The 17,741-nt window shown below is 42.2% G+C and overlaps 1 protein-coding gene across 1 annotated transcript in view; it reads left to right on the forward strand.

The window, feature by feature from the left end:
- IGFBP3 (insulin like growth factor binding protein 3) overlaps positions 1-16,252 on the forward strand; it is a 29,660-nt gene extending 13,408 nt beyond the window's left edge. The window contains exons 3-5 of the mRNA XM_044294370.1: positions 7,536-7,750; positions 11,409-11,528; positions 15,228-16,252. Of these exons, the coding sequence (XP_044150305.1) occupies positions 7,536-7,750; positions 11,409-11,528; positions 15,228-15,353 (461 nt within the window). The 3' untranslated portion in view covers positions 15,354-16,252. The remainder of the gene's footprint in view (positions 1-7,535; positions 7,751-11,408; positions 11,529-15,227) is intronic.
- Positions 16,253-17,741: the final 1,489 nt, after the last annotated feature.

Consider the following 17,741-nt stretch of genomic DNA (forward strand, 5'->3'; position numbering starts at 1 on the left):
CTGTTAACCCTTTCCAAACCCTTTTGGAAAGGTCCCTGTGCCAGCATTCTGTTAATGTATTGTACATGCTGTGTTCAATGACACTGTGCACTCCTGCACGCAGTCCAGTTGGTATGATCGTGCTGCCAGTCCAATCACAGAAAGCCTGAACACAGTGCTCATATGAGATATTTGTGAATACTAGGGAACCCCGTGGTGACATTAAAGAGCTTCCCTGTGCAGAGGGGTTTGGAGACATGCAGATAAGAGCTACATCTTCTATTAATGTCTGACCAACACTGATTTATGGTGTGCTACTTTTCCCATACCCCCAGCCCGGACGCAGGCATGGTAGAGGAGTAGGTGTACTACTTACTCCACTGTGCACATTTCAGGTCATTACCCCTGTACCTGCACTCAGATTCCCATCTTGAGGTCCATACCATCAGACTCTTCTGCCCATTTTCCCTGCAAGTTGCTGTTGTCGCTCAATCCACCAGTTATTGGATCACTTTGCTGCCTGACTTCCTATAAATTTTTTAATTTTTTATTTTTTTTTATTGTGCAAATTGCCAACCCTTATGGGTGATTTTAAATTCCTTCCCATTGACAATCCAATCTCATCAGCCTCACTTCCTTTCTATAATCTCCTCTCCCACCACTTGCTTCCTCTGTCACGCACAAATATGGAATTACTGTTTTAATCTAGTCTTTTTCCGCAAATGCCCAGTTTCTGACTTTCAACTTGCCCTTTTCACTTTCTGACCACAATCTTCTCTACTTTACCATAAACATCTCTCTTCTCTCTCATGACATTTCTACCTTTCACACATACAGAAACCAATATGTAATTAACCCCTGTGACACAGTGAGGTGTTGTGTCTGGCAAGGCAGGTATTTTCCTCCCAGCATATGCGGCTGGACTGGTTTACAGCCAGGTGAGGTCAAATACCTGACCGGAATTTAAGTGCTGGTCTGGGTTTTGCCAGCACCTGGCTGTCCTTAACTAGGCAGCTGGGCTCAGCAGAGATGTCTGTTTTGCGATCTGAGGCTTGGTGCTGTGCTGGAGCCCCCTAAAGCCTGCTGTGGACTACTGGAGGCAGAACTGCCAGCAAGGTGACTTGTGTTATTTGAATTAACACAAAGACTGCAAAGTTACGTGCTGTTCTGTGCAATTGCCTTAAGTGTGATTTAAATGCTGATGTTTTGAGTTAAGAACTTGTATTTTGCCTCTGTACTGTGCCCACTTACCCTATCTACCAGAGCTAATCACACACACACACACACACACACACACACACACACACACACACACACACACACACACACACACACACACACACACACACACACTTATTGTCATCCTACAGTTATCACTGGCCCCAGTCTCTTCCGTCTCTTAACCTGACCTGTCTCTAATCTTCCTTCATCGCTAAACTCCTGGAACATCTGGTCTACTTTAGGGTCTATTAACACGACTGCAATTCCATTCCGCAATTCCGTTCCGCATTCATTTCTATAGGGCCGCAAATGTGCTGCCCGGTTCCGCACTTCCGGGTCCCTTATTCCGTTCCCGAAAAAAAAGAACATGTCCTATTCTTGTCTGCAATTGCAGACAAGAATAGGCTTATTCTATTAGTGCCGGCGATGTGCGGTCCGCAAAATGTGGAACGCACATTGCCGGTGTCTGTGTTTTGCGGATCCACAAAACACACACACTGACGTGTGAATGGACCCTTAGCCTAAGTTACCTCTCTGCTAACTCTCTTCTTGACCTCTCACAACCTGGCTTTTGCACTTTACATTCTACAGAAACTTCTCTTACCAAAATGTCTAATGATCTCCAGACAGCAAAAAGTAACTGAAACTACTCTATAATAATTATCCTGGATCTTTCTGCAGCATTTCACACTGTAGACCACAAACTTCATGGTATGCTCCACTCTAATGGCCTTAATGACACAGCCCTCTCCTGGTTTACTTCCCATCTGGTTTACTGCCTGCCGGAATCCTCTGCTGCAAGTGTGAAAGTACCCTTAGTGCATCATTTGCTGGTTCTTCAAAACTTCTCCTCACCCTCTTGCTGTTGGAGTTCCTCAGGGTGCAGTCCTAGGTCCCTATCCTCCTTTTCTCTCTACACAGCTCCTATTTGGATGACCATCAGCAGACTGTTTTCAGTACCATCTCTGTGCTGATGACTAGATACCTCATCCTGTGACGTTACTCCAACAGTACTATAAAATATCTTGTTAGCAGCTGTCGTTTCTACACCTGAAAAATGAATCTCTCAAACTGAACTTTGTCTAATAACCTACCTGAACCTGATATTTCAATTTAAGTCTGCTACTATCCTAACCCTGGGCAGCATGCCTGCTGTCTTGGAGATATATTTGACTAGGGCCCCTTTCACACAAGCGAGAATTCAGCACGGGTGCAGTGCGTGATGCGAACGCATTGCGCCCGCTCAGAATCCGGACACTTTCATTTCAATGGGTCTGTGTACATGAGCAGTGGTTTTGACGCAACGCTGGGCCCATGGAAGTGAGTGGGGCTCTGTGAAAATTGCATCCGCAAGCAAGTGCGGATGTAATGAGTTTTTCACTGGTTGCTAAGAGATGTTTGTAAACATTCTGTTTTTCAACACTTGCATTGCACCCGCGCAATAAAAACAGAACGTAATCGCAAACTGACTTTGCGAAATGGCGCAGTTTTCACTGAACGCATCCGGACATGCTCGGCTGCAAGGGGTCTAAGATCTTTTTTTTTTTGCATCCCATATTCAGTCACTGGCATGCAGTGATTAATAACCTCTTCAGAATCTGCCCCTTTATCACGGTGGAAACACCTAAAACTCTTGTCCCTGTGCATGGGAGAATTAGAGGATTCATTTTCAGGGTAAATGCAGTATAACTTTTATTTATTTTTTCCTTTAACCGCCTCCGGACCTGCTACCTGGTCCTCTGGTGGTCCCTTTTGCTTGGATCGACCACCAGAGGACACAGGCAGCTCAGTAAAGTAGCACTATACTACACCCCCCCCCCCCCGGCACTTATTAACCCCTTATCACTTATTAACCCCTGTCATTAATCACCCCCTTGTATGTAAGGCTCCATTTAGACTTTAGGGCCCCTAAAATGCCAGGGCAGTATAAATACCCCACATGTGACCCCCCCCCCCCCCCCCCATTTCGGAAAGAAGACACCCCAAGGTATTCACTGAGGGGCATATTGAGTCCATGAAAGATTTAACTTTTTGTCCCAAGTTAGCGGAAAGGGAGACTTTCTGCGAAAGAACAAAAAAGAAATCTATTTCCGCTAACTTGTGCCCCCCAAAAAAATCTTCTATGAACTCGCCATGCCCCTCATTGAATACCTTGGTGTCTTCTTTCCAAAATGGGGTCACGTGTGGGGTATTTATACTGCCTGTCATTTTAGAGGGGCCCTAAAGCGTGAGAAGAAGTCTGGAATCCAAATGTCTAAAAATGCCCTCCTAAAAGGAATTTGGGCCCCTTTGCGCATGTAGGCTGCAAAAAAGTGTCACACATGTGGTATCGCCGTACTCAGGAGAAGTTGGGCAATGTGTTTTGGGGTGTCATCTTACATATACCCATGCTGGGTGAGATAAATATCTTGGTCAAATGCCAACTTTGTATTAAAAAAAAAATGGGAAAAGTTGTCTTTTGCCGAGATATTTATCTCACCCAGCATGGTTATATGTAAAGACTCCCCAACTTCTCCTGAGTACGGCAATACCACATGTGTGACACTTTTTTGCAGCCAAGGTGGGCAAAGGGGCCCACATTCCAAAGAGCACCTTTAGGATTTCACAGGGCATTTTTTACACATTTTGATTTCAAACTACTTCTCACGCATTAGGGCTCCTAAAAACCAGGGCAGTGTAACTACTCCACAAGTGACCCCATTTTGGAAAGAAGACACCCCAAGGTATTTCATGATGGGCATAGTGAATTCATGGAAGTTTTTTATTTTTTGTCACAAGTTAGTGGAATATGACACTTTTGTAAGGGGAAAAAATAAATAACGTGTCTACTTTCCGAAATGGGGTCATTTGTGGGGTCTTTCTACTGCCTGGGCATTGTAGAACCTCAGGAAACATGACAGGTGTTCAGGAAATTCACATTTTTTTTTGTACCATAGTTTGTAAAAGCTATAACTTTTACCCAAACCATTTTTTTTAAATCAAAGACATGTAGAACAATAAATTTAGAGAGAAATTTATATAGATGTCGTTTTTAAAAAAATAATTACAACTGAAAGTGAAAAATGTCGTTTTTTTTTTTGCTATAATTTCGATTTAATAACAAAAAAAGTAAAAATGTCAGCAGCAATGAAATGCCACCAAATGAAAGCTCCATTAGTGAGAAGAAAAGGAGGTAAAATTCATTTGGGTGGTAAGTTGCATGACCGAGCAATAAACCGTGAAAGTAGTGTAGTGCAGAATTGTAAAAGTGGTCTGGTCATTAAGGGGGTTTAAAGGGAACCTGTCACCGGGATTTTGTGTATAGAGCTGAGGACATGGGTTGCTAGATGGCCACTAGCACATCCGCAATACCCAGTCCCCATAGCTCTGTGTGCTTTTATTGTGTAAAAAAAACAAAACAATTTGATACATATGCAAATTAACCTGAGATGAGTCCTGTCCCTGACTCATCTCACATACAGGACTCATCTCAGGTTAATTTGCATATGTATTAAATATATATATTTTTTTTTTTTTTCACAATAAAAGCACACAGAGCTATGGGGACTGAGTATTGCGGATGTGCTATAGCGGCCATCTAGCAACCCATGTCCTCAGCTCTATACACAAATCCCGGTGACAGGTTCTGTATCTTCCTGATTACGGACTTATTCAAATGAACGGGTCCGCATCCGTGATGCGGAATGCACACTGCCGGTGTCCAGTGTATTGCGGACCCGCCATATGCAGGTTGCAATATGGCCACGGGGGACACACTGTCGTGTGCAAGAGACCTTTAACTTATATTTTCCAGAATAAACCTACTTGTTTGCACATGCGTTATTCTACACTTGTGCACTTAAATAGAGGCTTAATATATACACACCTGATTTGGTTTACAGGGTTTAGTGTCGCTAGTCTCCGACTTAACGTTTTGTGAATGTTTATATTTGTGTGTAGCAGAAAGGCGGCTGAGGTCAGCAAATAGTGGCTAACCCAAATTCAGAAAACTTGCCAATTCTGTTTAATAAGCCCAATAAATGAGAAGAAGGCAAAGTAAGAAAAGCATAAAGGATACATTGCTAGTCACTCCAGACCATGTATATGGTTTACGTGCGCCATTCTAGGAAATCTAGCCAGCATGAATGGAGAATTGCCTGAAGTTTAAATAGTTTCCTTTTACAATATTGTGGAACGCCTTTTTATGTGACAATGTGCTCTGCTGAGATTATGCCACTGCAATTTACTTTGAGCCTCCCGTATAACATGCTGTTATTAAGCCTTCAGTACACTTGAGTCATGCGTTTTACTAAAGGTATTTTAAGGTAAAGTCATCCCCAGTTTTATAGCATATTAACCTGGAACTCTTGTATATGTCATGGGTAATGCCAGATTCGGGGTACAGCTATTATCTGCATAATAACCAGAGGGCCCAGGCATTAGTGAAGGGGTCTGAGTACAGTTCCGTGCAGATAACTGAACTAGCTATTGTGTCTATACCATTTTAGCATTGATTTTACCTTATTTTATAAAGGCTTCACTCCACAATTTTAGGGGAGCTACGTTTTACTGAAATGGGCATTTATACTGTATTTATTAGAGGTGTTTGCCATGTTTTCTATAGGTTGCTAAGAAAATTAGTAACAGAAGGACATGTTTTGCCAGCAGGGTTATCCCAGGATAGATTCCCCCCCCCCCCCTCCTAAAAAAAAATAAAATAAAATGGCTGTAAGTATATGGCAATCATGAAACATAATAGACATGCACGTCTATTTTATAGCAGTTCTCTTTAGGGAGAATGTCTAGAAAGAAATGCAAAGAATTAGCAGACTACATTTATGTGTAGAAGACCTAATGGTATGGCCACATGTTCAGGAGTGGGTCATGACAATAGAGAAAGCATTACGGACATCTCCTTTTTATTATTAATATATATATATATATATATATATATATATATATATATAATTTTTTTTTTTTATCCACTTATGGTTTTGACTTCAATAACTGCATAAAAGTTTGGCCATACCCTTACAGGTAAAAAAATAAATAAAAATATAGACTAACCCTAATGCTCTGAACCTGTGAAATACAATGTAGACAGGTGCACCGTTTCAGAGCACTGGTGTGGTCAGCTCCTAGGCTGGATATCTCCTTTAAGGCTGGGCTTCATGGGGCAGCTGCAAACCTGTGCCTGCTGTGGCTAAAGGTCACACAATTTTGCAGGTTAACAAAGATCTTGCCTTCAAATTGATACGTCCATTGGCTACAGTTGGTGGGTGGAAATGTGGCCCACCCAGTCAATCTAACATTTGTTAGAAGATCCCTTGACAAACCAATGGGTTGACTGTAATACATCACAAGTCTTTCAGAGACTGATTTTTCTCTTTGTAATTACCGTCAACCCTGACCAAGATGAAATGATCTTGAACACAGTACCCCCCTCTATTAACTCAGAATTCCCTAATGGGAGTTTGAAAATACATTTTTATTTTATTTTTTTAAACTGGACAACCTCGAAGTGTTTTGAAGTTGTTTGTTCAGAACAAATGGGAAGATGAAGTTGATATTCTGCTGGCATGTGTACCTTGCTTCATGTGTAATCCATATAGTATGAGATGGAGAGAAGACCACGGCACTCAATGTCTTCACAATATCCAGAGTTTTATTCACCAACCGTGTGACTTTTTTATCTTGAGACTCTTAGGCCCCTCTCACACGAGCGAGTTTCATGAGCCTTTTTTTTTTTTTTTTCATGCATCAGTTCAGCATTGCATGGAAAAAAAAACAAAAAAAAACGCAGCATGCTCTATATTCTGCATTTCACGCAACCCTGGCCCCATAGAAGTGAATGCGGATGCGATGCGTTTTTCGCTGATGGTTGCTAAGAGATGTTTGTAAACCTTCATTTAATTTATTTTTTTATCACGCGCGTGTAAAAGGCATCAATGCGCATTGCACCCACGCAAAAAAAAACTGAACGCAATCGCAGACAAAACTGGGTGACCTAATCCGTTTTGTTCGTGTGCAAGAGTCCTTAGAAGTCAAAACATCGCACGGTTGGTGAATAAAACTCTGCATATTGTGACGACATTGAGTGCTGCGGTCTTTTCTCCATCTTATGATCTCTTGGAACTTGACGGGCTAGGGTTCAACACTGTGGGCACAGCCACGGATTGGATCTAGTAAAAGTAAGTGGTCTCTCCCTCAAACTATTTTTAATCCATATAGTAGTGAAAATCTTGGGCCCAATACCCAAATGTTTTACTGTAAGTATTTTTCTTTGTTTTAATTTTTCTTGTGTTGACAAACAGTAATATTACAACTAAATGAATGTTACTTTTTTTTATTGATAGGGAATTTCAGCAAATCTGATGAAGACATGCTGCCTGACAGTGACACTCCACCACCGTCTAACGCACAGAGAATGTCTTATAGTAATTCTCAGCCCAAAATAGAAATCATTAGGAAGGAACAAGCCAAAAATACTCAGCGATACAAAGTGGACTATGATCCACAAAGCACAGACACCTTAAACTACTTTACAGAATCCAAGCAGGATATGGAATATGTAAGTATATGATTTGTTGTGCATCCAAGCAATAGCACCAAAGCGCATGAACATGTAAAATTAATTTCACATCCAAAGGTACAAAACATATATATATTTTATTTCGGCCACACATTAAAGGAAATCTGTCACCAGGATAATCACTATTGAAGTAAATCCATAGCCTAATAGCACTTAGTACCTTATTTCTAGATGTGTCTTTGTTTCAGCAATAGATGTTTTCTATCTTTCGATAATCCAGTTTATTTGGTATGCAAATGAGCCAGTAAGGTACCCAGAGGGGCATCATTCTTGCAGGAAGGAGCCCAGGCACGCCCCCCGCCACTCCGGTCAGCACATGATCCATCACCATGGTAAAAGATCATGTGATGGATCATGTATAGAGATGAGCGAACTTCTGTTTTAAGTTCGGCGTCTAAAGTTCGGGGGCGGGTTAGCGGAGAATCCCGATCTGGAACCGGATATGGATTCCGACTTCCGTTGTGGTCCGTGGTAGCGGAATCAATAATCGGCCATTATTGATTCCGCTACCACGGACCACAACGGAAGTCGGAATCCATATCCGGTTCCAGATCGGGATTCTCCGCTAACCCGCCCCCGAACTTTAGACGCCGAACTTAAAACAGAAGTTCGCTCATCTCTAATCATGTACTGACCAGAGTGACGTCACCACAGGTCATGTTCAGCAAAGGAGACGGACGTGAAGCCGGGCTGCGTGATCAACTGGACTAAGGTGAGTTATTTTTATTTTTTTTAACCCCTCCAGCGCTATTGTACTGTGTTCTGTATTCAGAATGCTATTTTCCCTTATAACCATGTTATAAGGGAAAATAATAATGATCGGGTCTCCTAGCAACCGTGCGTGATGATCACACTTGCTTGCGATTTTCACGCAACCCTATTCACTGCTATGGGGCCTGCGTTACGTGAAAAATGCAGAATATAGAGTATGCTGCGATTTTCACGCAATGCACAAGTGATGCATGAAAATCACCGCTCATGTGAACAGCCCCATAGAAATGAATAGGTCGGTATTCAGTGCAGGTGCAATGCATTCAACACGCGCATCGCATCTGCGCGGAATACTCGCCCGTGTGAAAGGGGCCTAATAGATCATTGAATATGCCTGTTGGGGGACAAGAGATGCTGAGGTTGGGTATGTAATTTCTTTCTCTTTCAGTATTGGCCATTAGTTTTATAGCTACTAAATGTTATGTGTGTTTCAAGATGTTTATGAGAAAGTCGATCCATCTGGTGATGCGCGAGGCTTCAGAACCTTTTACTCCCCATAATCAGTATCTAACCTTTACAGGACCATTTGATGTCCTATAATTCTTCATTGTTTATAAAATTAACATTTTTAAGGTTTTCTCCCTTTTGGATGCATGATTAGGTTTGTGGTCCTGTTTTTTAATCTCTTTATTGTACGTGTTGTGTGAATTGGGCCATTTAATCTGTGCCTCTTCAGATTAGTGCATGCCTAATCATACTTTTGATTGGCCTATTGTCTTTTTCCAAGAAACTAAAACTATTTGGAGGAATTATTAGTCTGTTTAAATTCATAGAGGAAATTTTACATAATTATAATTTTTGGTACAGTAAACATACTGGGTGAAATGCAGCATAATGCTATGATCAATGAATTGTAAGTTACAAACACCTTTTATTTATGGAGCTGTCAACTTTGTGACTTGTTTTGTGATGCCATTTTAAGTTAAAGGGGTTCTGCACTTTGTTTTAACTGATCTATCCTCTGGATAGATAATCAGCTTCTGATTGGCGGGGGTACGACACCCGGGACCCCGGCCAATCAGCTGTCTGAGAAGGCAGCGGCACTCCAGCAGCGACACAGCCTTCTCACTGTTTACCGCTGGCCGAGTGACGCCACGACTAGTATCAACTAGTGTGGGCGGGGCTAAGCTCTGCTCATTTGAATGAAGCTTAGCTCCGCCCATGCTAATTGATACTAGCCTTGATGTCACTGGGCCCAGCGGTAAACAGTGAGAAAGCTGCGACGCTGCCTTCTCAAACAGCTGATCGGCCGGGGTCCCGGGTGTCGTACGCCCGCCAATCAGAAGCTGATCTATCCAGAGGATAGATCATCAGTTAAAACAAAGTGCAGAACCCCTTTAAGTGCTGGATTCCTACAAAAATAAAAAAATAACAACTTTTATTTTATTTAAATTTTTTGTATTATCTAAATGCGGTGTAATAGCATCAACTGCATATTTCTAGGTGCAGTGGCTCCTAGGATTTCTGTACTGACTGACACACAGTAAAGCTCATTCACACATCCATGTCGTGCTCAAATCCCTGAGCAGGTGGTCAGTGATGGATCTGATGGAACTGTGTTGGGTCCATGTGTCCCTTTCTTGCTGTCTGTTGCATCTGTGTTTCACTGACACTGAACAGCTTAAAAATAATTTTCATAACATCTCTTAATGATCCGTGAAACAAGGATGGCATCTGTGGATTTCACGGACCCATAGACTATAATTAACATGATGGCTCCGTGAACATGGACAAAAAAGAGCATGCATCTATAAGGGATCGACTTTTTTTTTTTTTTTTTTTTTTTTTGGGCCGATACCAATAATTTGAACTTTCAGGCCGATAATAGAAAAAAAATTCCTACACAAATCTGCTGAAAACGAATGTTTATTGTTAATGTGTATTTTTTTTTTTGTAAGTCTTTTTCATTTACACTTTATTTTGGTTTTTTATTTTTTTAACTTTATTTTTTGTTTTTCTAACTTTTAGCCCCCTTAGGAACTAGAACCCTTGTCCTATTCACCCTGATAGATCTCTATCAGGGTGAATAGGAGCTCTCACTGTCCCTGCTGCTCTGTGCTTTGTGCACACAGCAGCATGGAGCTTATCATGGCAGCCAGGGCTTCAATAGCGTCCTGGCTGCCATGGTAACCGATCGGAGCCCCAGGCTTACACTGCTGGGGCTCCAATCGGGAGAAGCAGGGGAGAGGGGATCCGCTACACCACCAATGATTAATACAGGGTGGGGGGCGCACTGCGCCACCAATGAAGTTAAATCTCTCATTTATTTATATACAGGAGGCGGGAGCTGGCTGCAGAATGACATAGCCGGCTCCCGACCTCTATGAGCGGTAGCTGCGATCCACAGCACCTGAGGGGTTAACCGAGGATCGCAGCTACAGCTCATAGAGGTCGGGAGCCGGCTATGTCATTCTGCAGCTCCCTCCTCCTGTTCAATTTGAATGAATGAGAGATTTCTCTTCATTGGTGGCGCAGTGGCCACAGCCCCTCCCCTTCTCTTGTCCCCTGTCCTCCCATTGGCTGCAGCAGCAGCACAGGGGGAGGGAGACACTGCTCCTTCTCCCCTGTGCTGCTGCTGAGGGAACACTGAGAGCGCTGTCAGCAGCGCGATCTGTGTTCCCAGTTCGTTATCGGTATATCGGCAAAATAAATGCTGATACCGATAAGTCAAAATCCTCAATCGGCCGATAATATTGGTAAAACCGATAATCGGTCGATCCCTAGTCTGAATACACACATTAAAATGAATGGGGACGTTTGCTGTCAGTGGAGAACTCCTACAGCACACGTCTGGGAAACACTGACTTGTGAATGAGGCTTAACATTTATTTTATGAGTGAATAAGTCTACAATGTTGTCTTCACAGGGTCCATGTCGAAGAGAAATGGAAAGCATATTAAATCACTTAAAGATCTTGAACATCTTGAGCCCTAGAGGATTTCATATTCCGAACTGCGATAAGAAAGGATTTTACAAGAAAAAACAAGTAAGTTGCACTTACTACAAAGAATCCACATTGGCTTATTTGTATTTTTTGTTTCCATCTAAGGCTACTTTCACACTAGCGTTCGGGTTTCCGCTCGTGAGCTCCGTTTGAAGGAGCTCACGAGCGGACCCGAACGCAGCCGTCCAGCCCTGATGCAGTCTGAATGGAGGCGGATCCGCTCAGACTGCATCAGTCTGGCGGCGTTCAGCCTCTGCTCCGCTCGCCTCCGCACGGACAGGCGGACAGCTGAACGCTGCTCGGGTGTCCGCCTGGCCGTGCGGAGGCGTGCGGATCCGTCCAGACTTTCAATGTAAGTCAATGGGGACGGATCCGTTTGAAGATGCCACAATGTGGCTCAATCTTCAAGCGGATCCGTCCCCCATTGACTTTACATTGAAAGTCTGGACGGATCCGTACTAGGCTATTTTCACACTTAGCTGTTCTATGCTAAAAATAATGCAGACGGATCCGTTCTGAACGGAGCCTCCGTCTGCATTATTATGAGCGGATCCGTTCAGAACGGATCCGCCCGACCGCTAGTGTGAAAGTAGCCTAAATCTAATCAACTTAAATGACCATTGACTGTAATCTTAAAATGTCAGGTCAGGACACTGTTGCAAAGGCACATAAAAACAATCAAAGCTTCATCATAGTTCCTCAGTCACTGTTGGCACTAAATGGAATACCAGTCTTGCTTAGCTTTAAAAACAAGTATGCCTTCTGGATGAGTAACCAGGAGGCTAAAAGTTATGTTCACCAGATGACAGAGATAGATCGGTTCCTTAAATTCTAACTGGCCGTATGAGAGTTCCTAGAAGAACTTGCTGTATCTTGTTACCAATAGAAACCTGAGCAAGCCATTAATTTTTGTGTATGGCTTAAATATGCCAGTCACATGTATGCAAACACAATTTGTGCACACATTTTAATAGTTTAAAACTAAAAATTGCTATATGCTGTAGCCTTTAAATTGTCCCAATCGCCAGGAACTACAGTAAAACTAAACAGTCTGAAGCAAAAATGTAAAAAAAAAATTACAAAATCCTTTTGCATGGCCTGGGGTCCTGTATAGAAATGAACCAACTCCCCTGCATCAAAACTAATACTTTCTCTCTGATGGAGCCTCCTTTATTAAAACTTCCCACTTTATTCATAGCAATCCAAATCTCCAGCCAGCAGCTTTTCCACAGCAGCAATGGGGTTAAAGGAGTTTTTGACTTTTATACTTAATACCTATCCCCAGGATTAGTGGGGTCTGACCCCTGGGACCCCCCTCCAATCAGCTATTTGAGGAGGCAGTGGTGCCACGGTGAGCACTGCAGCCTCCTCACAGCTCCGTACATTGTATGGCTGCTGTACTTGGTATCGCAGCTCAGCCCTATTTACTTTAATGGGACTTCGTTGCGCCTAGGCCACATGACCGATGACTCTTTTTATACCGCGCATCAGTCGCCTTGTGGTCTACATAACATATAAACTTCTACTATAGGTGTCATTATGATTATAGACATGCAGCAGCATGCATTATCTGCTGTGAAATGCCACAGATTACGCAGTGGATAAATCCAGGGTGAAAGTGAGTGAAATTTTGTCAAGGATTTTAAGTTGATTCAACAGAATAAGAGTCCATTCACCCGTCCGCAGTGTTTTGCAGTTCCGCAAAACACTGGGCTGGCACCCCAATGGAAATGCCTATTCTTGTCCTCAGCTGCAGAGCCACGGCCCGGAAATGCGTTTAGCACACTGTGCTCTGCGTAAATATTAAAGGGTTTCCCAGTTCTTGGGAATTGTTGGCCTATCTTTAGAATAGATTGGGTCCTGACTTGGCATTTGCTTTTAATGGGGCAGTGGTCCTGCAGTGAGGTCCTGCTTACCAGGCACAGGTCCTTGCTTTTAGTTACCTGGTGTGCCTGTTAGTTTACTCCAGCCCTGTCCTATTCAAGTTAATGGAACAGAGTTGCAATGCTAAGCGCATTCACAAAGAATCTGACCCCTGCCAATCTAATAACGGGGTCTGTCATTGACCTGGTGGAATTTGGGATTGAGGTTGTTTTTTTATTTTACCAGTTATTTCATACAGAAACCTTCTGCTCAACTTTTTTGGCATTAAACAGACATTGCATTTTAAATCCTCAAGACATGCTGACCTTTTTAGCTGCATGCTTGGCAACTAGCTTGGGTATATAGGTTTACTTAACCAGCATGGACAATGTGCTATTTTCCTCTTGGCAATAAACCGAATAATGAAATCATTGCTAATTTTAAACATATCTGATATTCGTACCATAATCAGCAGCATTTTGTTCATACACGCTGTACTACATACAGTAGTATAGCTTTCCTGAAACACTTATTTATTGGCATTTGTTACAATAAGTGAGGCTGCAGATTTGCTGAGGCTGACAGAGCTGCTAAAGGAGTTATGTTATGAACTCAAGTTATCCCCGTCACACTTTGTCACAATACTCTTCCACATTAAGACTGTAAGATCTAAATAAAGCTGGTATTTTTAGGATGCTGTCACACTTGCTGGTGCCACACACCCAAGCTGTGGCCATTGACAGTCTGTAGCTCTTGGCAGCATCAGCCACCTCTCGGCCATGTGATAGTTTGGTATAAGTGACAGCACTAGAACTAGAGCGAATTTAACTTCGGATCATAGATCTGAAGTTGATTAGTTCAGAACTTCATTTGAATGCTGCATGGAGACCTGTCTCTGTATAGCATTCAAATGTATGGCCTTAACGGAGATGAAAATCCACCTACCCGAAATCCCACGAGACTTCGTTGTATGTAATCCGATAATTAAACTGAAAATACATTTTAAAACTGGGATCTGAAGTTTTAAAATTATTTTCAGTTTAATAATCCAAGTCAGATTATATAAAACAAAGTCTCGCAGGACTTCGCGTAGGCAGACTTTTACCTCCGCTAAGGCCATATGTTTGAATGCTGTACGGAGACAGGTCTCCGTGCAGCGTTCTAATGAAGTTCTGAACTAATATGATCCGAAGTTCGATTCGCTCATCTCTAGACAGCACCCTTAAAATGGTTGTCCACCTTCTATTGCCTATCCTCAGGATAGTCCATCACTGGCTGATTTGGCAGGGGTCTGACCACCAGCCGTTCCACAATGGCACTGGAAGCAGACAGATGTGTGAACTTTGATGGAATGAGGTAGTCACTTCAGCGCAGTTCCCATTGATTTCAATGAGGGCAGCACTACAGTGACAACTCCAGTCCACTACAAAATAGACAGAGCAGTCCTTGTCCAGTACTGGAGATATTTCTGAACAGCTAATCTGCAGCGGTGAAGGGTGTCTGTCACCAATGATCTAGTGATCGCCTATCATGAGCATAAAGTTGGACAACCCCTATAATGTCCTATAGCTGTATTTAGTAAACCATCCTTACTTCACTCTTGGTGCAAGGTGTTTGAGTATTTTGCTCACTAAAAAGCTCTGTAGAAACTGTTCCAAAACTAACACAGGCACTTGGTAAAGCTGAGGTTTGTAGTTCGAAAATGCCCTTAGAATCCCCCTGTATGTGAAAAATACCACCACCCCAGGCAGAATGGGGAAAGAAATGACAATGTAGAAGTAGTTTTACATTGATTATAGGCTACTGTGACTACTTGGTTTTATAAATTTCATATGATAGAATTTTAACTGATTGTTGGTCATTTTTATAATTCGACAGTGCCGTCCATCAAAAGGCAGAAAAAGAGGAAATTGCTGGTGTGTGGATAAATATGGCCAGCCTCTTCCAGGATATGATGTGAACAATAAAGGAGATGCCAACTGCTATAACTTGGAAAGCAAATGAGTTCATTAACTGACAACTGTTGGTTACGAAAATGATTAAAGTTATTGGAAGGAATAGAAGAAAAGGGCAAAAAATACTTGACCTGAAGCTACAAATTAATATTTACATGAAGGTTGACTATTGTATTATATTGTGGACATCACAGCTGAAACCTGCCACTGATAACTTGTAGCTTCAGCGCTGAATTTCCATGTTATTCTGCACTATTGACCCTAAAAAGTGACCTAGTGGGGGTAAAAAAAAAGCACTTCACAATGGATTCAGGGAAAAGATGCGCAAGACACCAGTGACCAATTCAGTTGCAACATACTGGTTCTTACAACAGATGAAGCGATCTTTTTACGTCTGCTGGATTAATTATTTTTTTTTTTTTTTTTTTTTTTCCCTTTCAGCAGATCTTTTGGTCTCTTGGGAAATTTATCTGCACGGGTACCTTTATGAGGACTTGCTATTTTCTGTATAAGTATAATATTGTTAGTCTGTATTTAATATATTTTTATATAAACTTTATTTAAACATAAATTATACTTTATTGACCCTTAAAGCCTTTTATTTTATGGTCATGGTGGGGCTTACTATAAACAATTGTTAGCTGAAAAAATATACAAATGGCGCTCAGTGTGTGGTATTATGATGTTTCTATGGGATACCTCCAAAATGTGGCATATGATGGAGTATATACGTATGGGATCTGTGTCAAAGACTCCTGTGTGCCTCAGATTATGATCAAAATAAGTACACTGAGAAACTCGCCAGCTCCTCAACTGATACATTCCTCTGGTGCATGAATATTCAGAGCCGGCTGCCTGGTACAGGTACGGTACATCCACTTGCAGAAATCTGATCCAGCCTGTGGTGTAAAAAATGAATTCAGATGATACAAAAACAATATCTTCTGTTATGTTTCAAGCTAATGTGCATCTTTTAATCATAGCATAAAGAGATTAAAGCCCCCCCCCCCCCCCATTTACACAGTTGTAACAAGGTGTGTGCACATAACAGTGAAATCATGGAAATCAATATAAATCCACAAAAGTTGTACATTACAAATTAAAAGTATTACTAATGGCAACAACAATGTTGCATGTTGGCTGTATTCAACCTATGCAAAGCGCTTGGATTAAAGCTTCTGCCCCTGCCCTGGTGTCAGGGACAGCATACAGTTAAGTAATGCCGGCAAGGGACCAATCGGAGTGGCCCCTTGCCGGCAATCTATTCGATTGGTTAGTCTGTGCAGATTAACCAATCGGATCGCGGCAGTGGAAAAAAATGCCGGTTTCAGGCTCTGATCTGCAGATCAGAGCCTGAAATCAGATAGTGTCCTCGTGCGCCCCCCCCCCCCCCCCCTCGTCCCCACCGGCTCCCATCCACATTCCTGCAGCCAGTGCCCTGATGCGGTCCGCCTCCTGCCCCAATTTACGCTGTCCTTCAATGTGGCTGTACCCCCTCACCCCCCTTTTTCAAGGCTGCCCCCATGCTGTGCGGTCCCCCTGCTGTGTGTGATGGGGGAGGCTCCATTCCTGAGCCGCCATCAGCAAAGTGTCAGCTCTATGCTGACACTCTGCTGTAACCCCATAGATGCAGTGGCATCCATGGGGTTAATAGAGGGAGGGGGCTCCCTCTCTCCACTATTGGGGCTGCGATGGCAGCGCCCGATGGTTGCCATGGCAACCGGGCGCTTTGCAAAAGCGTCCACTGTTGCCACCTACAGGGCATCTGATTGTATTATACTTTGCAATGCAAGAGCATTGCAAAGTATAGGACAGCCATCAGCCCCACTGGATCTTCAAGCTCCAAGAGGGACTTGATAAAAAAAAAAAAGTGAAAATAATAAAAGTAAAATTTAAAAAATTGCCTTTTCATATAAAGAATGAAAAAAAAAATACACATATTGGGTATCACCGCGTCTAACAACCGTCTCTATAAATATATCACATGATAGACCCCGTCTGATAAACACCATAAAAAAACTGTAAAAAAAAAGCCATTTTTGTCACCTTACATCACAAAGTGCAACACCAAGCGATCAAAAAGGTGTATATCAAACAAAATGGTACCAATAAAACCGTCACCTCATCCCGCAAAAAAATGAGACCCTACATAAGAATCGCTCAAAAAATAAAAAAAAATAGTTCTTAGAACATTGAGACACTAAAACATAATTTTATTTCAAATATGCTATTATTGTGTATGCTATTAAAGTGAAATAAATAAAAGTGTATATATTAGGTATTGCCAGATCCGTAATAACCTGCTCGATTAAAAATATTGCATGACCTAACCGCTCAGGTGAACACCGTAAAAAAAAGTGCCAAAAAAGCAATTTTTGTCACTTGACATCCCAAAAAGTGCAACAGCAGGCAATCAAAAAGGCTTATGACCCCCAAA

Source organism: Bufo gargarizans, chromosome 5 (assembly GCF_014858855.1).
Source record: "Bufo gargarizans isolate SCDJY-AF-19 chromosome 5, ASM1485885v1, whole genome shotgun sequence".
In the NCBI taxonomy this organism is placed as follows: Eukaryota; Metazoa; Chordata; class Amphibia; order Anura; family Bufonidae; genus Bufo; species Bufo gargarizans.